The 27,331-nt window shown below is 40.4% G+C and overlaps 1 protein-coding gene across 3 annotated transcripts in view; it reads right to left on the bottom strand.

Moving 5' to 3' along the window:
- The window catches only part of GRIK1 (glutamate ionotropic receptor kainate type subunit 1), a 173,400-nt gene that overhangs the window by 69,396 nt on the left and 76,673 nt on the right, over nucleotides 1-27,331 (bottom strand). For all 3 annotated transcript variants that reach the window (XM_075433154.1, XM_075433165.1, XM_075433175.1), the window contains exons 2-3: nucleotides 9,618-9,785; nucleotides 7,587-7,844 (exon numbers count right to left, since the gene is read on the bottom strand). In XM_075433154.1, the coding sequence (XP_075289269.1) occupies nucleotides 7,587-7,844; nucleotides 9,618-9,785 (426 nt within the window). The remainder of the gene's footprint in view (nucleotides 1-7,586; nucleotides 7,845-9,617; nucleotides 9,786-27,331) is intronic.

The following is a 27,331-nucleotide window of genomic DNA, read 5'->3' as shown; positions in this document are numbered from 1 at the left end:
GAGAAGGAGCCTTAAATTTTTCTTGTCATCAGTTTAGAGATGAAAAGTCTGAAGGCATAGTGAAATTAAAGGACTTGTGTAAGGTCACATAGCAAGTCTGAGATCTTACAGAGAACTGAAATATTTTGAGATCCAGCTCTACATCCATAAACACGAGAACGTGATTTCTAAGACTGTGTCTTCGGTTGGTACAAATTTACATGGCTTATTTGAAGTCAGTGGAGCTCAACCAGTTGAAGATTTGTCCAAGTATTTAAACACAGTGCAATTCTACTAGCTAATTCAGCACTCCTATATAATTTGTACTGCCTCAAAAACTAAGTAAGATAGTTAAGAGTTCTTTGAGGTGTGTGATTACAGTCTCTTTCTCATTATCCATGAACATAATTTACCCACAAGAAACTCGTGATCTCCTGCTGAGTGAAAGTAAAAAGTTGCCTTAAAAACACGCCTAAGGAGAGAAAGAATACAGGCAAGAAGCACTTCTTCAACAAAAATCAAACAAATTATTAATATGAAAAAACTCATCACTCTCCTGCTGGAAGTGGGTATATATTTGTCTTGTGCGTGACTGTCCTTGGTTGAATGGCCCAGTGGTATATACAAGGCAAGATAAAATATCCCTGTTTCTTCTGAGGTTAGCAAATTATTGCTATGTTGAGGACTGTTGGCTTTCACTCAAGTGCTGGCAATGTGTCTTGAAAAACATAATCTTTCCCTCTGCCTGCAATGCTGGGCCTGTTCTTTGCAGGTTTTCAAGTATCAACAATCAATATAGAATATTAAGCATTATGAGTATTCAAATGTAAATTACTGCACACGCTGTGAGATCGGAGCCTGGCTGGTAGCCAGACTGTGTAAATATGAAACAATTTGAGCTCATTATTGTGAGAATAAGGCACATGCATCCAACACTGACTAACAAGCAGGGGAGTTTATGTAAATCTGGCTGTAAAGCTGTAGCTTGTTGTACCATGCACTCAAGTGTTCAGCCCTTGACTGCAGTGCCTTCGCTACTATAAGGAATGGCAACTCTGGGAGGGAAAACGAAGCTTTGGGAGGAAGAGTCCAGCGTGAGTGGAATCCTGCATATTACCCACAGCCTCAGACTGACTATTTCTGTTTCTCTTTCTGGCAAGAAAAAGTGCTTCAGTGCAAGTGTGGTGAACTGCAGAAGCAAATGAAAAGAATTTCACCCCCATCTCCTTTTTGGTTGAAGGAAAATGCTATGTGCCTTAAAATATCTACTTCAGTCACATGAGACTTGGACCTTGCACTTCCCATCACTTCCTACTGCCACATGAAGTGAAGGCAAAGCCGGGCTATAGTGTAATGAAGACACCAAAGAAGCATTTAGGCATGAAAGGAGATACAGGGGGTTTTTTGGATGACCAGGCAAAAGCCTAAATCAACTGACTGCCAGCATAATTAATAGCGCAGGGGAATAACCATCAGTGCTTTCCTTCCTCTTCCTCCTGCTCAACAATTCCAAACCCTTGGACATGATACCACCAAGTCTTGATCTGGGACAAATCTTAAATGTGAAATGCTTAGTCTGACTCCTGGAGGGGGGTAAGGAAGGCCGGGGCAAGTGCAGTGCTTACGGAAGTCCCTTTTCTTTCACTTGGTGGGACCATCTGGACCTCAGCCTGCAACAGGCAGAAGGCATTGCTGACTGCCCACAAGGTCAAGAAGGAAGTAGACATCCAAGTTGGGAAGAGCTCAGAAGAGACATGTGCCGGGCACGGCCACCCTCTTTGCAAAGTGGGTGAAGTGACCTGAACAGTAACACAGGACTGTGTTGGAGTAGGAACTTGAGTAGAAAAGGTTTTACAGAGTCTGGCCGGGTGGAAGCTCTGGTGGCTGAGCCTGAACTGTGAAGGGCCTCAAGAAAGTATTAGCCAGTCCTATTGTGAAGAAAGGCTCAATTTAGGGCTTCAAAACAAAATCTTTGAAGGTGGAAACCAGACTTACATCACTAACTTCCTCGGCATACTGTCTGTATTCTGCTGTCTTTTACCCTGACACCTAGACACTTTCTCCTTTTCCTTCAGAAACAGGGTTTGGGATTTTCTGTATTGTTGAGAAAGTATCTTGTGGTCTCTAACCTTGATGCATTCGGTAAACTTTGCAGTTGGATCTCCAACCACCAGCAGTAGTTTGATCAAGAGAAGTTGTTTGCTCTGACACTTGAGTAAAATGTTGGAATATGTGAAAGACTGAATATTTCATGTCACTTCAAGATGTCTAGAAATACTGCAAATTGTGTGGGACGTATTCAGGAGTTCAAATATGCCTGACACAAACACAATGTTACAACAGGCAAATAGTCACACATATTGGCAGTAAGTGTGGTTAGTGTGTGTTGGTAGAAAGTGTACACCTCCTCATTTCCCTTTTTTTTATTGTTTTAATTAAAAAAATGTAGTTAATTCAGTAACACTTAAAATTGAAGAGATGTTTTTACTGCTTTGGGAGAAAGTACTCCTTTTTATTAGTAAATAGTGTTAAGGTTATCAAACTTAGATGTCTCTTGTAACGGCAAGTTCAAAGAAAGCAAGTTCAGTAAGAACTCAAATTCTGCCTTGCGTGAACAAATTGAACTGATATGATGAAAACATTTGGTTCCCCTGAGTCTTAAAGAAAGGCTGTGAGAGCTGGCTAACAAGTGGGGAAAGTCAGGGGTTCCCACAGCAGGTGAGGAATATCCTGTAGTTGGCCTTCTCAACATCTGTCAGGTTAAAATTATTGAATTCAGGCAAGAGGGAGTGGATGTAAAGCAGACTCAAACCTGCACTGAAGGCAGTGTTCTTGCTTTTGTTTGAGTTGTTGATAACAGACAATGTTACATGTCTGTTACAGATCTATGTGCCAAATACAGTGTGAAAGTGGGATATTGGAAGAGACCTATTACAAACCACTGAATTACACCAAAGAACAGTAAGTCTACACAGTTCTAGCATGTGGAAAGACAAACCATAATTCATGGTACCTAAATGGGGAAATACGTGCTCGATGTATCATACAGTCTACTGCAAGGCTTCGTTAGATTGTCTTTAAACTTTAAGAGACAACTTTTTGCCTTACACAAAGGCACTGCACTTGATGTAAACCAACTCTTTTTTAACACCTTGGTGAAAAATAAAGAGGAATTAATAATCAGAATGAAGACTGATTCTGGCCTGGGGACTCTGAACATAACGTGGATTATGCTTAATAAGGCAAAAAGGAGCACAGTCTCAACCTGAAAAATAAATACATTTGCTTAGGAGTCTTATTTTTCCCTAGCACTGGAAAGCTATAGGCATTAACAAGCAGGATGAGAATTTCAGAAAGAGAAAACTATGAGATGTCTAAATAAATATTTACTCTAGAACCAGAAGCTATTAGTTTACTATGAAGAAAGATGACTTTGGCTGAAAGTCCATCTTTCAATGGCACAGTAAGGACAGCAATAAGAAACAAAAATCAGATGTAGTATGCTTTATTATTCTTATTGATACTGAAGTCCAAGAGATGAGAGGGTAAAAATCTGATCAGTTCAGCTCAGGAAACATGAAGGAATTTTAGGAACAAAATACAAGTTTTGTAACTGCTGTAGGTCCCTTTGGAGCAGACAGTAAATTTGTTTAACGTGGTACATTTGGTACCCTTTAACATGATATTTGATTAGAAACAGAATGAGTAAGTACTTCCTATTCTAAATGTAATTTTTTGCACTATTGGTTGCAGGTTTTCTAGACCTGTTTATATAAAATTTGCGTTATCATTGACAGTCATATAGAGTCCATTCAGTAGATTACTAACACTCAACAACTAATGTGATAAATATTGGAACCCTGAATGAATTCTACAGAACTGGAAAAAAGTGCTAATGTTTTGTCTATGTCAGAAAGGGTATGTGAAATGACATGCAGCATCTTACACCACTGTAAGCACTGGACAAGCTAAGTGTAAAGCTGAGATGGTGGTAAAATATTGAAGAATGAAAACTTGGGACTACAATTAAGAGAGACATTAAGTTGTCAAGGGAAGATAGCTCTGTATCACACTTAAGTGCCTTTGTTTGGTGTTACAAGTTCTGTTGACACAGGTAGCTTCCTAGATGTAAAGCACTTGCCCCCAAGATGTGTCCATCATACAACCTGCTCATGAACAATGTGGGACTATAAAATAAGCATTTGCCAGATCTCATAAAGCAGATGTCAATGAGAAAACCTCTTTAAACAGCAGAGGTCTGTGAAGGCTGGTGCTAAGCTGTTCAGACGTTTGTAGTGCTCTTGTCTCTCTATGCACTCCAAAGTCATTGACTGTAAAAAAGTTATGGCTGAAAAACATTTGGATGACAAAATTCAGCAGCACAGTGAATAGTTTCTGAGATAAGGAGGGTAGGAAGAAATTATTTGGATCATTTGGAAACGTGAGCTCACTCAGATGATCTGTTGTTTTTTATTTTAACATTGCTCAGTCAGACTCGTTACTGCATTTCTGCTGATACACGTGTCCATGCAGCAGTGAAAACTGTAGTTAAAGGAGGTGGGCAACTATAGCTTGGCAGACTGGCACAGTATGTGGCCTCTGTGCTGGAGCTGACCATGATGGCACATGGACTTCGAGCAGTGCTGTGGGTGAAGAGTGAAAGAAGGATTTTCCATACTTCAAAATAGACGTTTAACCTGGAGCAGGGCTGACCTCAACTTGAATAATCTGGGTAAGGATCTTTGGAAGTTCACTGTTACGGCTATGAGTTCATTGTTTGTTTAGGAATTAAGCTGCAATTTGCCTCTAAGAAAAAAAAAAGGTAATTATGTTTTTTCTTCTTGAAGTGTAACAATGCCAAACATGAGACATGAGAAATATTAAGAGCTTGAGTTAAATGGCGTCACTCTAACACAAATTCCAAAGACTATTTATATTGATCAAAGATGACCTGTTTATTTTCCTGACTCCAAGTTAATAAGATGATTGATGATTAATTTACTTTGTAAAAATCTCTGCAAATGAAGTCTTTTTAATATCAGCCATTTTTGTAACTAAGCACATACAGAGCACTTAGTGTTTTGGAATGCCGATTTGTTAATAGAGTAGGCTGAAAAAGACCTCTACTTGTTTATCCATGGGTATATTTTGGCATACAGTGCTAGGACTCCAGTAGAAATCCTGCTGAGCTAGACCATTGTAATGGAAATGCAAGAAGACCGCTGCAGTAAGTCCAGCCTGACTTGATCTTTCTCTTCTGTCTCCAGCCTTCTGGTGTACTCTGAGTCCAAGGTGAGCAGAACATTGACACTGAGACCTGTCTCTCAGATCCGGGAGGAAACATGCTTCTTTTGTGCTGTTAACAGTGCAGAAATAAATACAACCTTTTTAACCTTAAATTGATTTGAGGTGTTTTTTTTTAGCAGAATTCTGTCTTTCAGAAATGTTTTTATAACATGATTTATAAAGGTATGGGGTTTTTTTTTTCACATACTCCCTTTAAAGGCTTAGGCAGACGCCTGAGCTCATGGCTCGTCCAGGTTTGTTTTATGCCATTATCAGAGAATCAATTTAAATATTATCTGCACATCTGCAGAGCTCTAGAAGGTGCTATAGTCCTGTGGGCAATGGGAAGAGAAAGGAGAATGGAAGTCTCAGAGTGGGGTTGACAGTGAAGTGCTTAATTTGCACCAATGACCCTTAAAGCAAAACAGGATTTTTCAGAAATGTGTATGGTTCAGCTACACCTTTACCCTAAAAAGATAGTGTTGGAGGATGGTGGTGAGAGTTTACAGTGAAATAACTGTCAGTGTAAGTCTTATTTAGTTGGTTCTATTTCCTTTGTCTCTACAGATACAATGTCTCCAGGAAAATCTTTTCTGCTGCTTAGAAAGTGCCCTTACCTGTAACTTTGTGTCCTGCAAAAAGCAATCTGTTGGCAAACCTTGCTTAGCGTTTCCTGTGTTTTGATGGGAGAGCTATAGATATCTCTGAGCTTCTAATGTTTTTTTTTTTACGTGGCAACCTTTCCTTGTGGAGCCAGGTTATGGACCTCTAATCCATGACTGACTCTACACTGTAGAAGAGATTGTGTTCCCTGCAGTCATGCCTGGAATAAATTTTGGTGTGTAATCCTGCCAGACCGGACTCATTCTGAGAGCAGTTTAGGTACACAGTTCTCTCAATGGCCAGAGCAACTACTGCATTTCTCACAAACGATGTCTCCCCACTCCAGTGAGGGAAACGACGTTGCCTGAAATATTTTGGCTGTTGGTAGACTATATAGTATCAGCTACAGGGGGAGATATGTAAAGCCTAGATACATAAAGACATGTGACAGTGGCTTGGACTTCCTTATGGCTTTGATACTCTTTCAGAGTTTCTGTGCATTAAAGAAAAGTCTCAGTCTCTGACGAGCCATTAAATCACTTGTTCCCAGGAATGAGTTTATTATTATTTTGTTGTTGTTGTTGCTGTTCTGTGAATAAAAAGGGATGTGCTTCAGATATTGATTGTCTGTGGTATGTCGCTGGACAGCTCTGACTACTGTGTGCCCCAGGGGGGGGTTCTTGTCACAATGAATGAATGATCTTCTGTAAGTTAAGAGTCCGAGGCTGGAAATGTTTGCACGAATTACAACTTTCAGTCTTTGGTACCCAGCTGACAAGTGGGTTGGCTGTTTCCGAGACAGTTTCAAGGACCAAGGTAGTCTCTATATTAAAAATGCTGCAGCTTGAACTTTTGGGTTGTAGATGGGTCCCTGTTAAAATCAACTCCTAATTGAGAGGCGTAATCCCTAATCAGTCCCAGACTAGAATATTTATCAATTTGAAGCTGTGTTATTTGTTCCACAAATAGAAAGCAAAGCATGACTGAGTATTCAGAATCCAGTAGCTACCTCTTGGTGACTTCTTAAGGTCTGATGAAGAGAACAGCTTTCCAAAAGCCACAGCGGCAGAAGTATAGCTACACCTTACAGATGTTTTTCTTCTATATTCTGGGGAAAAGTGCTGTAAGTATGCCCAACTGAACTATCACAGGCACTGTCTCTCACAGGTTTTATTCATACAGAATCATAGAATCATTAAGGTTGGAAAGGACCTCTAAGATCACCAAGTCCAACCATCACACCAGCATCACCATGTCTACTAAATCATATCCTGAAGTGCCACATCTACATGTTTTTTGAACACCTCCAGGGATGGGGACTCCACCACCTCCCTGGGCAGCCTGTTCCAATGCCTGAGCACTCTTCCAGTAAAGAAATTTTTCCTGACAGCCGACCTTGAGGCCATTTCCTCTCATCCTATCGCTAGTTACTTAGGAGAAAACACCAGCACCTGTCTCACTACAGCCTCCTTTCAGGTAGCTGTAGAGAATGATAAAGTCTCCCCGCAGCCTCCTCTTCTCCGGACTAAACAATCCAATCTCCCTCCACTGCTCCTCATAAGACTTGTTCTCTAGGCCCTTCACCAGCCTCATTGCTCTTCTCTGGACACGCTCCAGCACCTCGATGTCCTTCTTGTACTGAGGGGCACAAAACTGGACACAGTATTTGAGGTCCATTAATATAAGTACATGTCCTGCAGTGCACCAGTACTACTTACCCGTGCTGTCCTCATATACTACTGTTACTATTTTCCAGTTGTAGTATAGTACAAGATCCAAAACTGCTCTGCTGATGGCTGCATAGTCTGGATAGAGGTTGATATAAAACGCATCTTTGTTGTCCACTGTAGGGTGCTTCCACCGGGTCTGAATATGTGGGACTTCAAGTGCATTGCAAATAGACTGCACTGCGCTGACGGAGGAGCTGTGCGAAGGTCCAAACAGAGCAGCTACACCAAGAGCGAGCTGGTCGCATGCTGAGGGGGAGAAGAAGAATCTGTTAGTTGGCAAAAGCAAGTAACTTGTGTGATGTTTACTGAGATCTTTTATCCTCCATCCATCCCCATCATTTCAAAGTGAGAATGGGTAACTGTGGTGCTCCTAAACCCACTGAAAGATTTGCAAATGGTTCTTGAAAATGGCTTTAGTAATTAGTGTGATATCCTAGAACCTGCTTGCTACAAATAACAGCCAAAACAACTTCTCTGCTCATTACCTTCAGATCACATCAGTTCCTAAATTGCCTTTCTCAGAATGGCAGAATCCTGGAGAAACCAGAAGCTTTCTGGCAGCATGTCAGGAAACCTGTTCGTGGAGTCATAACAGACACTATACGGATTCCCTCCATGACTGGCAAGCTTCTACCAATGTGAGTTGCTTTAATTTCAGACTACTGAAGGAATATAAACAGTAAAGGGCACTATGATTCATGGAGCTCCACAATCTGTGTTTACAAAACAGGCAGTAAAGCCTAAAGCCCTCAGTAATGGCACAGGGAAATAAAGAACCAGCACACACTGACATTTTAATACCTTTCTAAATCAGTCAAATGCTAGTATCAACAAAGGTTTCTTTCTCCTTGTGTCTGTATCTCAGATAAAAAATCCCTCCTGTAGGTGTCTTTTCATTTATCTTTCCCTCCCATGTCTTTTCAGGCTCGCAGACAGAAGATGAAGTAGTATTAATTGTTTTTGTCCATTAGTAAAATTTACTGCAAATTTTTCTAATAAGTTCTTTATCAAGTGGGACAAATCCCTGCACTGAGTTGCAGTGTTGTATTCTTTGTAAGGTAGTTCATTGTGGGAAATTTAGAAATCACAGTGATTAGATGAAATACTAAGTACATAAACATCCACAATGAGCTGGGATTTTTTAAAATAATATTTAGCTCTCTGATAGTAATAAAATATGACAGAAAATCAATTATTTTCTGTTTTCAGTCTGCGAATGAGTGTTTTACAGACAGCATGAAATGCACAGGCTTTCAAGGTTTAATTCAGAAGGCTTCTTAAAGGATCACAACTTTTAATGTGCAAATTGCATAAATAATATCAATAATTCATGATGAATAGGAATTACTACTATCTGAATGGATTCCTTGCATGTAGATCTACAAAAATATTTATCATTAACTTCTTCCTACAGATTAAATGAAGAAGGTACTTTCACATTAGTCTCAGAAGAGATTCTCACTCTACGGGGAATCTAAAATTCGAAAAATAAAAGAATAGGCAAAAAAATTTCCAAACTTGTCCACTCCAATTCTTAGAGTTGTTTATAAAAGAGAAATTTACTTCTGTTCTCTAACCCTCTGAAGCATTAATATTTCAGGGCAGGGAGGCTATTGGCCTCTGTTCTTTAAAGTACAGTAGAAATAATTTGTTATGAATAATGGATATCTCTCTGTATGTGCTAATTATGGGTTGTGACATCCCCCTGCGCTCCCTGTTAGTCTGTGATCATATTCTGCAGAATTCCAGGTGGCAAATCTATTTTTTGGAAAGAAAAATGGTTTGGACTTGCCACCTTCCATCTGGGGCTCTTAGTATGCAGACAGTATGTAGGTGTTCTATCAGAAACTAGATGACAAGTCCAAGTCCAGCTTCTTTCTTAGTTCAAATAATTTTGAAAGATGAATTTTATGTTACCATTCATATATACATGTTACAACCAGAGAAAAAACGGAGACCAGGCTGGGGAAAGGTAGTATAAAACATGTATGTTACTGACATAGTAATTGAGATAATTACCTCTTCTTGAGGCTTCAAAACTATCAAAAAGGTTAATTCTCTGGATGTCATAGGTTAATGTGGTATTAGGCATCAGTGTTCTGTTTCTATTAATGTTGGTGACTGCAAACTTGAAAGCCAATTCTTCAATATTAACAGGTTCATTTTCCACAGTTTCGAATATCCCTCCTGTTGAAACAGAGATAAATGAGAAGTATTTTTTACCTCTTCATCACTGTACATAAAAAGAGAAAAATAAATTATGAGCAATAATAATCTGAGTGTTCATAAAGGAAAACAGTTAAAATTGCTGTTAAAAGCACTACAGCAAAATCATATTGGATCATTAGTTTTTATCTACAATGTCACTGTAGGTTAACTTAATATTATGAATGCTGCTTACACAAACATCTGTGAAAGATGATGTGTGTTTATTATTCAGGCTTTTCAAAACAAAATTTTTAAATGCTTGTGGAAACTTCTATCAAGTTCCCAGCTAATGAAAGTAGTGATATTCATGGGTCTTGTTCCCCCTGCTCCAATCTAATCTATGTTTAGAGATGAAACTTGGATGTGTTAGAGAAGTTTTTCTGAAATGTTTCTGCAAATCTTGGCAGTACAAGATCCACATTCCGTAGTGACTTAGGAGTTTGGGTAGAAATGGACTGAAAGTTTCCACTCGAGGTCAATGTCTTAGTAGGGCTTTGGTTTTCTACAAAACTTGCGCAACTTTGTTAGCCATTTCTCCAGTTGCTTAGGGAGAGGTAAGTATTTTTACTTTTTCCAAGCTCACTGCTGAATGAACTGTACTTGTTGATACAGAACACACCTGAGCCACACACTGCTCCCACAGAAGACTTCACCTCTGTGCTGAGTGATCTCTCCAGTGGTGCAGTGTCTCCCAGTACCATGATGGCACTGCTTTAAAAGTCTCCTTCCAAGGACAGGTCTGGATCTTGCACTATTTCTCTCAACTTCCTACCAAAACAAATGAGGTGAATCCAAGCTTTTCTTTAACTTGGAAACAAGTTTTCCAGAAGAAGACCTATAAATAACCTACCCAAATTTTGGAAGCATTCTGAATGTTTTGGCAGATACTCTGAGACGGGGAAGGTGGCTATGTTTCAAGTCAACAGGCTATCTCACTTTTACTGGGATGTCTATTCCCTCTAGCCTCTAGAGACTTTATTATGCCAACAACAAATTCAGACTGTCTAGGAGCACTGGGATTTGATGAATGCATAACAAACACAGCTAATTTGAAAAAAAATAGCTCCTTTAAACAGCAATCTCCAGCTTCAGTACTTGATTTTGCAAGTATAATTTACTCATTTAGTGCAAGTCACTAGAGAATACTTTGGATTTCTCAGTTACATATTTTCACATTTACCCATATGAAATTTGAGCCCTATATATCGCTTTATATTTTCTGAGCATCAGAACGTATTCAGCTAACACGCTGCAATCTCTTGCAATTTTGATGTCACCAGCGTAGGAATAGTGCAGTCATTAGCTGACAATCAGGAAATGGGAACACAGTGGAATTAAAACCTGCTTCGAATTTTAACTTGGCAATGAAAACACTGGAGGCTATCAATCCCAAGTTGGCAATGTAATCTCTAGCTACTCTTGAATACACAGCATTATATTCTCTCTCAAACCCGTACATAACAATACCTTAACATGACTTACACAATTTTTGCCAACTTAAGCAATTTTCTTGTTCACTATATATGTTTCTTATTTACTCAATGCATGTATTAGAACCTTAAAGACTTTCTGATATTTTTTTCCCTCCATCATAAAACATACAAATGATTACAGGAAACTGTGACGTACAGTAATAGCTGGAAAAAGTGTTCAAGTGCTCATTTTGGAACCAAATATAAAACATTATTTGGAATGCTGAGACTCAGCAGGGCTTTCCAAATTTGAAAACTATGGGATTACTAGAAGGAAAAAAGTCTAATGCCTGTTCTTTCAGATCTTAGTATTCCTCATCCCAATGATGATACCAACAAGTTTACTACTTTTCTGGTTAAATAAAATTTGCTTTACCTCCCTTCACCCAAGGAAGACAGGCATTTTCATTTAGCTATAATGCCATCTTGGGCATGGGCCAGCAAGATACAACTGTTGTGTTTAGTTTGGACCCTCACAAGAATTAGGAGAACATTGTTTCATAAGGCCAGGTGGAAGTCACTGAGTATAACGCACAGCCTGAGACAACTTTCTAATAAGACAGGGTGACCATCATGTCTCCGCACTTCCAGTAGTATGGGTCTCTTCTCATTTGATCTTGGCAAAAAATCTTCTGCGTCTTGAAAAATATTGTTGTATTGTGCTTGTATTACTTTCTTTCTTTCCTTTTTTTTTGAATTAAAACAACTTCTTTCAACCACCTTTGATGTAACCTTCGTACCTATACATACAGAAGCACTTTCTAATTTTAGGACTAGAACTTTTTCCAGACATCTACTTAGTTGCCTATTAAATGGAGATTAATTTTAATTGATGTATATCCATGAACTATTTATACTTCATTGGCAGAATTTTGTAGAATTTCTGCTTGGTCCCTTTTAAAAAAGAGTAGAAGCTCACTGGGCAGAGGGAAGGAGTGGAGGGAAAGGAGGAGTGATGGAAAGAGAGGAAGTGTTGCATGGATGTGTTTCCTAAGCAAACTGATCAAAGCTGCATATGCACTATCACATAAATGTCAAACATATTCAGATAGGTGTCTCTGAAAGTCAGCTGCATAATCAGTATGGTCGTACCCTCCAACATATTTTCCAGGTTTATTTTGTACATGTTAACACAGCAGCAAAGCACTTACAAACAACTTTGGTTATACGCTTTCATTTGCTGGTGAGATACATTGGATAGGTCTGGTATGAGAACAGGACAGATTGTCAAGAAGTTCTTAATTTTACACAGGGAATTCAGTTCAGCTCAAGATGCTGAATAGGGTGCCGTGTAGAGTCTCTGAAAGCTAGTCTTCCCCCTCCCTGCTAGGATGGGGAAGTTTTGAGACCGCCAATGTCAATCTCCCAAGTCAGTAAATGTTTACTTGACTGAATGTTCTCCTGATTAAACCCTGAAGTAAGCACAGAGAATGGTGTCCTGCTGCCCATGAACAAGTCCAAGAGACAGTTTATGGAGGAAATTGTTGCTTACTGTGAGTGAAGTTTGGGATACCTGCATTGTGGAAAGCTTGAACTGCTACCTATTTGAGCTTGATTTTTCTATTGGAACTTGTGTGTGTGAAAAAGAATTGAATCGAATCAGTCTAGAATTTTGCATCACAAAGAAGCCAGCAGATAAAATCTGGCTGTTCCGTGTTGTAATGTTTTCATCCTTGTATCCCTAATGAAATCTGGCAGTTTAGAAAATAATTTCTCTCCTCTTGTGTTCTGCTGATGACTGACAGTCAAGTTTAGAATTTATTATAAGGTCCAAGTTAAAAGAGAAATAGCAGAGTAAGTGACAAGTTTGATGAAGAACTGGATTGTTAGATGATTCATTTAAATAAAGTAATTACTGTACAACAATTTAAAAACAAATTAACCACAGGATTCTTCCAGGGAAGGAAAAATATCTATGTTAACTCAAGATATAGATGATGCTCCAGAAATAAGGCTATTGCTAAGAACAAAAACAAGCACTAGCTTTCAAGGTAGGCTGCTGGTAGCACCTGTGTGGGACAAAGTTTAAATTTTTGAGTCCTCCGTTTCACCTCCCTCCCCTTCTCCCCAGTTACACAGACAGATAGCAAATCTGCTGCAGCAGCTTCGGCCGACCAAAGGCTGCTTAGTCCTGGACTGTGGCAGACCTGACCTTCCCTTTGCACAGGCACTGTGTCTGCCCGGGCCATGAGCAGGATCGGCTGCCTGAGCCCGCAGGAAACTGCCTGCCCAAAAAGAGGCCAGTGCCAAAGCTGGGCAGCTTGCTCTGTTCCACGTGGATGTCAACACCTCCCAGAGGCTGTCTCACCAGGCCCAGCTGAGGAGCAAAGCCAGACGTAGGGTACCTGATTCTATTGCACGCAGGGAGTAACTCTCCGCCAGCCACATGTGTGCACATCGGTGGGAGAACCCAGCACCCATCTTCACCTAACCGATAATTCTGTTTCAGAGCATGTGTGTGACGAAACCTTCCACTTTCAGTTGCTTTATAAAGCAATGTCTGCAAGGACAAAGGAAAAAAGCTGTGTCTGCCCCTACTTTGAATTTAGTTGAGGAAAGTAAGAGGAAAATGACCACTTGGCTAATGTTGCTCTGACAGAAATGAAGGCTGAGCCTCATGAGTGACTGCTCTTCAGAGAGGCGTGAGGGATGTGAGTCAAACTGAAAAATATGACAAAGCATCAGCCCCATTCACCCTCTGAAGATAAAAAAATTCTGCAGCAAGTAAAATGTCAAAAATATAAAAGCACACCTCAGTAGGCACACCTGAAAAAGCAGCTCAAGTGTGTATGAGTGAGCAAATGTTTCAGTTTAAAGGGGTCATCACGGACTGAGAGAGTTTTAGAAAAGGTCATGGCTGAATCAATTTCCATACCTCTCAATGGGTCTCAACGTTTTCACTTCAAGACAAGGCAGAGCGCAAAACCTTGTTATTAGAAAAATTCTCTATCCCTGTTTTAAAACCAGTCACAAACAGCAACAGCTAAAAATTGTTGACCTTTCTGATGGCAGTTATCGACCTGTCTCCCTGGGCTTCTTTGGTCAGGTTTCCTCAATGCAAAATATTTCACTAACCTATTTCAGTCCCAGTACAGCAGTTGTAGGGTTTTTTTTGTTTTTTTTTAGCTGCATATACATAGAATTGCCTGAGTAGCCTTGAAGGAATTTCTGTGATTTCAGTCATTGGTATCACTTTGATGCTTTCAAAGTGAAATGTTAACTTTTCAAAATACTTTTAAAAACTATAACCCACTTGCAGAGAGATTTTTCTTACCTACCCCAAGTTGAATGTAAGAACAGCATCTCACTGCACTGGCATTCTTTTTTGTTAGTTGTTACTATTAAAATACTACAGAAAGCCAGATGAAATGGAGGTAGGCTTACAGAGAAAGACAGTACTGAGAGCCTGCAAAACAGAGGTGTGAAAATGCCATGCTTTTCTAGGGTGGTCTAGATTTCCTTCTGACACCTAAACGAGACTGAAAGAGAAAAAATGTGTTCTGCTCTTAAGCCAGCCTGAGACCCAGTGGTCACCACAGACATGCCAAAACACAGTTGTTCTTCAAATGTAGATCTTGCTGTGGGACATTCTCGTATTAATTGTCTTGGTGCAAAAATATCATATTTACCAATTAAATTTGTTAAAATTCTCTCCAGCTCACTGGTGGCTGTGTGACACAGCTCTGCAGCAGGTCCCTGTCCATGCTTACACACTGGACGAGCAGGCAACCTTCCTCTCATGCCAGGATTCCTCTATGTATCAGCTATTGAACTGATGTCCAGACATTTTTTAGTAATATTCTTTATTGCTAACATAATTCTCTCTACTTCTTGACCAGTGAAAAATGCTGGACGTGTAGGGAAATGATTTGCTTGTACTGTTAGAATAGAGAAAAGTCTTGCTGAATACTAGGTACCATATTCAAGGACTGTAAGTGAGCCACAGGATACAGTGAGATTTAAAAGATATATTGCTGGGATTTTTATTTGCTGCCAGATTTTCATCTCCCAGCATACCATCTCTTTCCAACAGCCAGCAGTACCAGCAATTTAATGACAATAGATCAGCTATTCATATATGCATATGACTCCAGGAGTAGCCATATTAATACTAACACCAAGTATTTTGATATTCTGACAGAAATTAAAGTGAGAAACAGGAGGTGCTTGTTGTTTATGTTCTTATTCAGGTTCTACACTACAGAAGAATGTTGTCTGAAAACAAGCATGCTGACTATGCAGTAAAAACTTTTGAAATATTAAAACATACAGACTAAGAATGATGGTAGAGAAAAAATATAGTTAAGATTAACAACTAAGATTTTCCTCATAAAGACATAGGTATTTTTCTCTTTACTAGAGAAAAAGAGGACTTCTATGGTTTACAGCTCTTTCCAGTCCAGGCTAAAACCCTATTTCTACATGGTTGATGTCCAGGTTTCCTTTCTTTGCTCAAAGAATATCCAGGTTTCATAGCCCAAGCATAAGACATGTGCCTTCTTGTTCGGCTGGGGAGGTGTTTGTTGCACAGGATGACACATTAAATAAGCAATATGGACGCACAGGGCCCGCTGGATGTCATTGCTCCATCCCTGAAGCTTTGAGCCACCAATGGCTTTCAAAGGTAATCCAGTGCCACAACATGCAGGTGATTTGCTAGCAGGATTTCCAGAAACATCTGAACATCTATCTCCTGGAGGCATTTATGCTCTGAGAAGCCTCCCCTCCTTTCCACAGCACCATCTGAACACCAGGAGCTCCATGAGACCTCATTAAAACCCACCTGTCAGTCAATGAAGAGAAATGCGAGTTAAAATCCTAATGACTGTGCAGCTATGTGCCACTGGTTTCCCGAAAGAGAAACTGTTGCTGATGCCAAATTAATGTAGGAGATTCATAAAGCCAAATTAGCATCCAGTTTGCCCTTGCTCTCTGTCGATATAACCATGGACTCACACTGCTCTGCTGCCAGGATGGCTACAGACTCACACGCGCTTCTGAAGCTCAGTGGGGCTGGCAGAGTGGTAGGGGTAGACCTGCTGGCTTCAAAAGGAACAGGGCAGAGTGAAACAGTGCTTATGATGATTTTTTCTCCAGATCATGTTCACTTGCAGAGTTAAAGAGTGCGCCACTTGGAGTGAAAGCACTTGCTACTGGAAACCACCTCCAAACATTTTTTTCCATCCTCTCCTCCTACCACCGGACATATTCTCCTGTGCCACAAGGCGTCTGACTGAGCGCCAGTGGAAGTGCACTCATTACAGAGCTAAGTCTGGGCATTTATCTTACCCAAAAAGAATAATCAAATGAGTTATTACTTACAGGCTTACCTTCAGCAGACAGTTTAACAGTATCTTTTGTTTTAAAGTTACTTCACTGACTGTGTAAGATTGGTTTAGAAATTGGCTATTACCTCTAATTTATACATGACATATAAACTGCTCTGTTATTTATGTGTCTGTGTGTATTAAAAAAAAAACACATTTCCCAGGAAGAATCATTAAGGATCACAGTCCTATAACAAGCAATAATTGCATTTTACATTTACAAATCCACACCGAAGTGGGTTTACTCCCCTAGGTTTTCATGGAATTAGGTGCATGGCATTTGCGTTTCACTCACAGAATGCAAACTGAACACATTAGCATTCTTTGCACGGGTGAATTTAGCCTTGCAACAGGGACCTTTGAGTTAGGAAGCTATTATCATCCTCATTTTACAGACAGTGAAGCTGAGAGCTTGAGAGACTTTTCTGCCATCACTCCCTCTTCAATCTGTTCAAAAGCTGTTTTGGAAACTTTCCATACATTGTGCTCTGTTTCAGCCTATTGCCATCCTTTTTCAAGCTGCTGTCCTTACCTCGGCATTCACCACCTTTGCATCCACCAAGCCCGGTTCCTGTCCAGCATGCCTTCGATTTTATTCCTCATTGCTATACCCTGCTAAATGTCACTGCCATTTTATTGCCTATGCCAGATCCTGGGTCTGCATCATTTTCCCTCTGTAACTCATCATCTGTCAGTGGGCTCCTTGTTTTAGGATGCACTTCAAACAGAACTCGAAGCTCATACCCTTGCCCTTTCTATATTGTATCCTCACTGTTTTCAGCCATCTGAGTCTGAAATAAAAGAAGAGATAGTGGACACAGAAAGGCAAATATCTTGCTCTGGTGCTCACCTGGATATCCTGCCTCCCTTATCCCCACCTCTGCATTTATTTGCTCTGCTGTCTCTGTAGACTACAAGCTTCTCCAGACTACAATAAATTTACAACCAAACAGAACAAGGTGGAGCAGGGCTGACTTTGGGGAATTGGGATGGTGGTTACATTTTCCTTTCCATGACTGCACAGTAGGACTGGGAAGCTGAAACCTGGGACAGTTTCATGACTTGAAACCTAACAAAGCAGGGTGCAAGGAGGTGCAACCCAAGTGTCAAATTCAACAAATGCGAGGCTTGGTTTTTTAAGATTTGGTTTGTTTGTGGAAAGGTCACTGACTATTTGACAAATTGGGTATCTCCTAAGTTCAGAACCACACAACTGAAATCCACCTCTGAGCACACATTTAGGACGTGATTTTATTGCAGCCGCTTTGGTGAAGATGTTGCTCTCAGTGTTAACTAGAGCTGAGATAAAATTTGTCTGGCTTTGTGGTCTGATTCAAAATTTGCTTGATTTAGACTGAACTCTCAGAGGGACTCAGCCTTTCTGTTATTTTCTTGCAACATGGTTAGTGCTTAATTACACAGCAACATTCCTGGCAGAAATCACATTGCGGTTTCAGCCCTTGTGCAGGCAGGTGCGAGGTCTGCAACTGCCGAAGAGCTGCAATCTCTTATACCAGGTCTGAGTACATAACTCACAGCAAACAAGGCCTAGTTAAAGATTGATAGGAAGAGTACAAAAGAGGGAAAGGTTCTTAAATAGAAAATGTTCAAGCATTTCTCTATCCAAAACCTTCTCTATATGAGAGCCAGGGCTGGGGTTTTATAATTATCTGCACTCTAGCAAGGTACTGCATTCAGGCATGCTTTTACTCTGTGGAAAACAGAGGGATAAAAATACATGTGTGTGTATGTACATATATAAAAAGTTGAGCTTATTAAGACACAAAGATCTGCCTTTTCCAGTGGGATTTATTTGAGTTCACCTTGTGAGTTTGGAGATATTTCCCAAAGGCTCAATTGGCATGATTCATGTTATAGAATTTCTAAGTAATGAACAACTTCTTTTTTTAACGGGGAAAAAAATGGTTGACCTGATTTACATATCTCTTGCAATACAGCAGCAGTACTAGCCAGAAACTGGAAGATCACCTTAGAGGTGCAAATTCTCTATTTAATAGAATTTTAAAATCTATTCTCTTGCTGCCTTTATTTTATTGTTTTCATTTGATTCAGAGGATAGTCAGGAGGTACTGAAAATGCAGGATAATACATATGCTATTTATATTGTTTGCTGTTCTTCCCCCCACATAACCATACCTACTTGGGCAAACTAGCTATCCGTGCATTGCAGCATTAATTTCAAACAAGACAAAAACAGGAGAGAGAGAAAATTGGTTCTAATTACTCAGTTACACATGCAACATTGGGTCCCATCAGATGCTATTTCTGGTGATGCAGCAAGGAGGAGGGAATAAAAATTGTTTCCCTTCTCTTCTTGGAGACAGAATTAGGCAGATGAGCCTTGCAGAGACAAGGGTTAGATTTTGTGTGAGATATTTTCCCCAGGAGCAGGGCACTGGCTAAAGCAGCATACACAGAGTTTTGGCACCCTGCTTCCCCTCTGCCCGCACATATGATCTGGCTGGCTTTGCAGGGCACGACTTGTATGCTGTTCTTTGCAAAAGTACGTGGCAGATCCAGCCTCCTCCTTCAACAGAACCATGTTTTAATCAAGATGTGTGGTACGAACGGAGCTGCTCTCATCAGAGCTCCCCAGTAACCCAGTGAAACAGGGCAGTGCTGTGGTGAGATGCACTCCCTGCAGCACAGTGAGGAAACCCTCGCCCAACACAGCTCCTGTGCTCAGTGCCTCACGCGAACGTTTGGGCTCAGTGTTAGCTCGTAAGGATAGTTAGGAGTATAAGGCAATAAAGCCATTCCTTCAGTTATTGAGATGATCTTGGTGAATGTGTTTGTTAACCATGCATTGGCTGCAGCTATGTGGCTGGATCCGTGTATAGCCCCATGCTTTTTGCTGTAATCCTCCTGCTTTCTAACTTGTGTGGCAAAAATACCCTGGGACTCCGCAGAAATAGTGTTTTCGTTCCCTTTTATTAAGGCTCCCAGCAACAAAGTAACAGGCTTTTAAACTTCCCTCCCCATAATTTTGTTTAGAAGCAATAAGACTTCACTGAAGGAGAAAGATGTTTCTACTGGTTTCAACAGGTTTTGATCAAATTCTCTCACAGCTGAGCATTTCTCCCACCATTCTGTAACAACTTAAATAGTCCCACTGGAGAAGAAACTTACTTTCTGGTGTCTTTTAAATCTTTCAGAACACTACTTCACAGATATGTTTATCCTGTGTATCAGTCTGAGTCAGAGGATTTCCCTCTGAGACATCCAGACATCTTGACATATAAATTGCTGGTCGTGTGCTGGACTACAAGGTGCTTCTGAAAATGAAAAGGGATGGAAAGGCAACACAAAAGTAGAGAGGAAGGAGCAATCACACAAAAAAAACAAGGTTTGCCTTAAGGAATAAAGGAAGGGAAAAAGAATTTCATAGAAATTAAAAACAGATGAGGAGAATGGAAAGAAAGCTGGTTGAATGAAGACTGAAAGACTGATGGCATTGAACTGCAGAACTTGCTGGAAGTTTTATTTAGTGATTCTGTCTGGTTCCATCTCAAAAGTATTATATTGCTTAAAAAATACAGTAAGATTTGTTGCAGAGACAAAAATTGTACCCTGAGTTTGAGGAAACCTTGAACCAAACAGAGCAATAGAGACCCTATCTAAAAGCATAGCAAGGAAAATTGAATTCAGAGGGGTTTCGCCACCTGCTTTTCTGTAGGTAACTGGTTAAAACAGGAGGTTTATCTGTGCAGCTAGTGCCTTAACACCTTCCCTTGCAGTGGGTACAAGATATTACACTCTCCAGAAAGTAGCAATCAATACAAAATGTGCAGCCATTATACTTTTTTTCTGCACTATGACAGCGGATAACTCCTAGAAAGCTGAAGTCCTGAAAAGGTTATTTAGGAAAGCAATTTTGAGGTGTGAGAATACAGCCTTACTATAAAGCAATTACGAGTTTGCATATGCAATGAAACTACTTCAGGATTAGCCATTTTTCTTAAGCTGTTAGACAGAAATAGAAAGACATTGCAAAATCCTAGACTATACTTTGAAATATATACGATCTATATTCTAGATAAAGAACTGGCTGAATGGCCAAGCCCAAAGAGTGCTGATGAATGGAGTTAAATCCAGCTGGCGGCCGGTCACGAGTGGTGTTCCCCAGGGCTCAGTTTTGGGTCTGGTCTTGTTTCACATCTTCATCAATGATGTGGATGAGGGGATTGAGTTCTCCTTCAGTAAGTTTGCAGATGACACCAAGATGGCTGGGAGTGTTGATCTGCTTGAGGGTAGGAAGGCTCTGCAGAGGGATCTGGACAGGCTGGAACGATGGGCTAAGGCCAACTGTATGAGTTTCAACAAGGCCAAGTGCCGGGACCTGCACTTTGGTCACAACAACCCCATACAACGCTACAGGCTTGGGGCGGAGTGGCTGGAAAGCTGCCCAGCGGAAAAGGACCTTGGGATGTTGGTTGACAGCCGGCTGAACATGAGCCAGCAGTGTGTCCAGGTGGCCAAGAAGGCCAAAGGCTTCCTGGCTTGTATCAGGAATAGTGTGGCCAGCAGGAGCAGGGAGGTGATGGTGGCCCTGCACTCGGCACTGGTGAGGCTGCACCTGGAGGACTGTGTTCATTTTTGTGCCCCTCACTACAAGAAGGACATTGAGGGGCTGGAGCGTGCCCAGAGAAGGGCAATGAGGCTGGTGGGGTGTCTAGAGAACAAGTCCTACGAAGAGCAGTGGAGGGAAATGGGGTTGTTTAGTCTGGAGAAGAGGAGGCTGAGGGGAGACCTTATCATTCTCTACAGCTACGTGAAAGGAGGTTGTAGTGAGGCAGGTGTTGGTCTTTTCTCCCAAATAACTAGTGATAGGATGAGAGGAAATAGCCTCAGGGCTGGATATTAGGAAAAACTTCTTTACTGAAAGAGTGGTCAGGCATTGGAACAGGCTGCCCAGGGAGGTGGTGGAGTCACCATCCCTGGAGGTGTTTAAAAAACATGTAGATGTGGCACTTCAGATACGGTTTAGCAGGCATGGTGGTGTTGGATGGATGGTTGGACTCAATGATCTTAGAGGTCTTTTCCAACCTATGATTCTATGAAATGTGCATGATTCAGTAAACAGCATTTTATGCATAAACATCAGGGTTGCATCTTGAAAAATTATACATTCCTTCTTTTCATGAGTGTCCATTAAGCACTATTATCTGTAAGATGCTTAGGAACATAAGGTCTTTATTAAAGCTGAAGAAATCTGAGCTTATCCTGAAAAAGCATGGATAAACTCAGATCACAGACTGTCCAAAAGTACATCCTTTCCAGAAGGGCGGTGGTGGTGGAGGGAGGTTAAAGTTAGTAGGGGGGACATTTTAAGTTCTAACTTTACTCTGTTGCTCTCTTCTTTTTGAAATCCAGCTGTTACAATTCTCCTAAATGCAGTGACACTTTGCATTTTAAGCATGCAAGAAAAAGTATCCTAATTCAGAGTTTAAACATTAAGGATACAAAAATTACATTAGCTTTTGTTGTCACACACTGTGCATGAAGTAACAGTGAATTTTGACTTTGCTTTCCTTCTAATATGCAACAACTGCTTATGGTAGACTGTTTTGGGTCTGAAGTTGGTCCTCTCACTCTGGAAGAAAGTTGAAATGGAGAGGACTTTACCTGTTACTGTCACCATCCTTTCCTTCTCCCATGTGACTGGAGCTCCCCTGGGGCTCTTCACTAACCCTGCCAAAGTCTCGGCTCACGGCTAGAGCCTCAGGCCCTGCTGCTACAGGCAGTAAATGCAATCAACGGGGTAGGACTAGCCAGAAAACAAGAAACCTGCTTCAGTTCTGGTGTTTTTATACTTCTCATCAGAGTGGAAAGTGAGACCACTCATACCATTTTTCTGTTTGTTATGGCAATATGAGAGACTTGTGTAGCACAGGGCAGCCAATAAACCAGGGGCTAGGACAGTGGCCTGAGATACGTGCCCCCTCTCTGCAGCCTCACAGGGAAATGTCAGTCTATACCCCAATAAACTTTGTCAACAAAATGGTGATAGTATAGACCTGTTCCTGTGAAAAGCATAATAAAAACCTTCATGACAAATTTGAGCCCAGGACCTGCGTGGTCTTCCAGTGCCTCTCTCCTGCATGAAGGAACATGTCCTGTACTCTTAACGCTGAACAATTGAATCAGAAATATTCCTGATTCAGCTTCAAAAGTACACCAGAGACTACACCTGGGGACTTCTTGGCACCCTCCTCTGCTGTCCACCCCTCTAGCCCTGGGAGACACAGACCCCCAGCAGAGCCCAGTGGAAGGGGATCAGTGCAGGGAAGCTGCTATTCCCTCTCCCTCTCCCTCAGTGTCATCTCTCACTTGCACCTTCTCAAGGTGCAGCCCCAGCCTTGCTGCCTTTTTTCTCCTCAGGTCTAGTCAGCTTCATTTAGATGCAAACTGTGTTTGGCCCAACAGCCATTTAAATACAGCTGTTACTGAAATAAACCATTGAGCCAAGTGTGCTTCAGTCCTCATCAGACTGAAATGATGGCATTGCTTGTAACATCTCTGCAACGGGGAGCGTCAGCTATGTTTTATAGCTATTAGAGAAAGGTGGATGCTCAGAACCCAGAAGACGTGCATTAATAAAACATAGCCACCTTGACATATTGCTTTCTGAGCTTGTCTTGGCTTACAGGGGAACTATGTAACATGTCTATTAGCAAAAGATTATTCTGTGGAAGAAGCATTTGAGCTCCTCTGACAAATAAAAAAAGCTAAGGACCAGCACCCTGCATAGCCCCTTTGTGAATAGAGTATGTTCATGCTGCAGCTGACCTAGTGGAAGACTTCCCCAAGCCTCTATTACTGCTCTTGTGCACAGCTGAGCCTCTTGCAATGTGACAGAAGAACTCGCAGACTTCTAGAAAGAGTGACAAAATGCAGGTAGGACTGTCTCAAGCCACTCAGATCATGTCAGGCATGTAATTAAGGAAGTATAAACATGAGGTTTAAAAACAGGAACTTAAAAAAGACAAAAGTGATTCAATTGGTTTTCACTAAAAAAAATAAATCCTTCCCCCCGCCATTTTTATTGGTATAGAGGAAGGCTATAAAACCAAATGTTGCAAGATATCCCAGTGGATCAATTGTTTTGGTTCTCCTGAAACTCCAGGCACACCACTGGGATGGGTACTTCACTGATGGTCCCCTGCGGTTTGTGAAATGCAAGGAAATTGGCAGATTTTCCTCAGGATTTATCTATTATTCTTTAAACTGTATAGAAATACATTTTCTTACATCCTGCTGGATTATTCTGTCCCTCTCTTACTAGCATTAACATAGTTTCATCCGTAAATCCTCAAGTATCAGAAAGGAACACACAGAAAATGAGCTGGTATTTTTCTAAACAAGGTATTGTTTATATTGCAGCCTCAGCATAGCAGGTGCTTTAAAGAAAAATACCAGGATACATTTTCAGTCTTGCAAAGTATAATGTCTAAGTAGGCTCATGTAGGATTATGGCTTTAAGGTTGCAAAATCTGCAACCAATCCACTCTTACAAGTAATGTTTAATCAGCACCTGCACTTTGAGTTGCCATATTTCTTTCTAATAATGATGGTTGGCTCTTGAAAAGACACTTAGTTGAGGTACTTGCGGTTTAAAGCTTTCTTGGTAATTATCAATCTGGAACATTTCTATTCCTTAATCTACTGAGGGCGATTTGTGTCTGAAAAATAACTTATTCATGTCTACATTTGCAAATGTTAAAGTAACAAGTGTAAACAGAATGCATCTGCACCTAATCACAACTATACATGAAGTGTTAAAGTACACAATTTCAACAGAAATTTGGAATGGGAACCCAAACAACTACAGAAACTCTGTTTTCTTGTAATGCTTCCCCCCCCCCCCAAAAAAAAAAAGGAATGTATATTCTTCAAAAGCCCATATTCTAGCAAGACTGATTTGAAAATACTTAGAACACGCAGATGAATTCGGTATAAAACTGAGCAGAAAAGCCTATCGTAGCTACCTCTATTTTTCTTCTTTGTTTCTTCTCCAGAGTGTTTTTGCAGATAGCACTTTTTTCTGTGTTCCAAGAGCTACACGCGACAGATGTTATTTGTCTGAATGGGGTCTATGAAAGACTCGTAAAATTCTTAAAACCACCCCACCCCAAATGTGCATACATCCCTGCTTATCAGCAAGTTTTAAGTGAAAATTCAAAATGTATCCTAGATTATGTTTAGTTACAAATGAAATTAGGGTAGCATGACTGTACACAATGATCCTTGGATTTTTACCACAAAGCCTACCTATTCTGTTCTTGCATCATAAATTACTTCAGTAGCAGTGATTTGGCCGAAACTACATGAAGATGTGTGAAGTCCACTGGCCGTTATCCATTTCCTGTAGAAAGATGTCATATGTATGCAAAATTTACATTCTTGAAAAGATGTGCTTGTTATGTGCAATGAGTACGTTAGCAGTAGTACACATTTGCACAATGCATGCTTAAAATTGTACTGCACTGAAAATCTACTTTTAGATTTTAGATCTCTTGGTTGTTTCATAAAACAATAAAACATTCTGTCTCTACCGGACTATTCTTTTTTTTATCATTTTTTCCCTGATCTAGCCTTAGCTGTTATAGGCAATCAATGTGATTGAAGCCCAAGTCTTTTCATTGACTTGTCTGGGCCATGGGTCAAGCCCAAATTTTGCAAGAAAAATTCTTATAGGATGTGGTACAGCATTAGATACTCCATCTCCTCATGGCTAAAAACTCAAACAGCTTCAGTGGGGACAGCTTCATCAGGAATCAGTGCTAGTTAGAGCTGTTAGTTTTTGTACATATTACACATATTTTTTATATTACAGTTATACTTAGTTGTAATTATTGCTATTGATAGGAAAGTTAGATACGTACTTTTTAAAAAAAAAAAACAGGAAAAATTGTTGTGGAAAATATTACAAATGGGCTAAAACTGTAGCATAATATTAAACGAATAAGAAAAACTGGATACATCTCAGGCTGCAGGTGGTGAATATCTGAGTTACTAAATCATTCTTCAGATTTCTAAAAGGTAAAAACTGAGACTACTAGGTGTAGCTGTTATGGGGCAGTTCTTTAGTCTCGTAGCTTCATTGTAAGAAATTTTGATCAAAAGTCAGTAAATAACCTTGCTGTGAAGAGGGAACTAATTACTTATAATTAGTGCAGTGCATGAAGTATAGCTCTAATTGATTTAAATAAGTCCATAATTTATGGAATAAATTATGGCCTTAATGGTCATAATTTCAATGTGTTACCATGAATCAGGAGAGAAAAACTTTAATTTCAAAATAAAATGAAAAATTCAGCTCATGAGATACTAAATTTTTTTCCTTGCTTGGTGACTCACTTTTCTTTTCCACATGTAACATTTCCTATATATTGTGTTACTTTGAATTTTCTTGACATTTTCTACATTTGAACAGGCTTACATTTTTTGGAAGCTATATATTAAGTCTGTTTCAAAGTGACACCAAGGATAATCTTCCCCTGAAAATCAAACAGAGCTTGAACTGAGCTCCTCGTGTGGACACATTTGAAAGCTTCAGAGTGGATTACCACAAGAGGATGGAGGTTCTTTCTGGTTGCTGAAGCTGTTGTGTTTTGCAGCTGCTGAAACTGGAGAAGCAGGACTGCCTGAGTGACTTCATCAGTTCTTGTGAAGCACAAACTGCAGCTCTAAAAGAAATATTGGACTAAGGTTTTCAAATGCCCATGTCACTTAAGAAGGCCTTCTGAAGGGATTGCAGCAGAGCTTGAGGAAAGCAGGGTACAAAACAGGGGCTGACTAAAGGGGCTTCTGAAATGGGGCATCATTGTCCTGAAGAATATCATATAAACTCATCATATTCAGGCAGGCACTTGCAGGAGGAAACAGACTATTTCTCTCAGGATGTGATTCTTGTCACCCTGATGTGAATGCAGCTTCTCCCCCTTTATTCAACAAAATTAGTATTTAACCCCATACGCACATTCTTTAGCATTATGATATTGGTTTCAGTAACTCAAGAAATAAGCTATTACAGCAAAACCCTGCTATTTAAACACTTGCTGAGTGGTGCAGATGTGGCTAAGCAGCAGTTCGGGTGTATTGTGTTGACACATCCTTTCTCCCTTTCATGTTTTGCGTAGTTATTTTGTGCCTACAAAATGCTGGTGCCTGCTGGGCATGACTCTGATGTCAGTATCACTGAAGTTTCTTGGGCTACCTCTAGTCACCGTCCCAGATAACTTACTTCCAACATACACTAAAGATTAGAAGTGAATTTGGTTTGTCGATTATTGTATTAAAAGATGCACTCGGTGTAGGAAGCATAGTGATCACAGAGATATCTCTAGTTATCATTTTCCCTAACATGCAAGTCTGGAACATTGCCAATGTGTACGCCACCTGGGGGTGGACAAGCCTCTAAAGACCTGGGTGCCCATAGATTAGCGAAAGTTTTATTGACATGAGTCACATAGAGAGCTTTGGGTTCTTTTCCCAAGGACAAGACACTTGACAGGGTGCTACATGATTTTAAAAAACAGAGACAACTTTAAAGACGGTAAGCCAGAATGCTACTCCTTGACAGGTTGTCATTTATTCAAATCAGCCCTGAGTGCCTTTCTGAGAGACGTGTTGCAGTCATGTAGAAGTTAACAGGCTCAGTTTTGAGGTAAGGGGATGAAATTCTGCTGCTTGTTTATGATGG

This window comes from Opisthocomus hoazin, chromosome 1, assembly GCF_030867145.1.
Source record: "Opisthocomus hoazin isolate bOpiHoa1 chromosome 1, bOpiHoa1.hap1, whole genome shotgun sequence".
NCBI classification, from domain to species: domain Eukaryota; kingdom Metazoa; phylum Chordata; class Aves; order Opisthocomiformes; family Opisthocomidae; genus Opisthocomus; species Opisthocomus hoazin.
The sequence above is the reverse complement of the archived record's forward strand: the minus strand, read 5'-3'. Positions and strand labels throughout refer to the sequence as shown.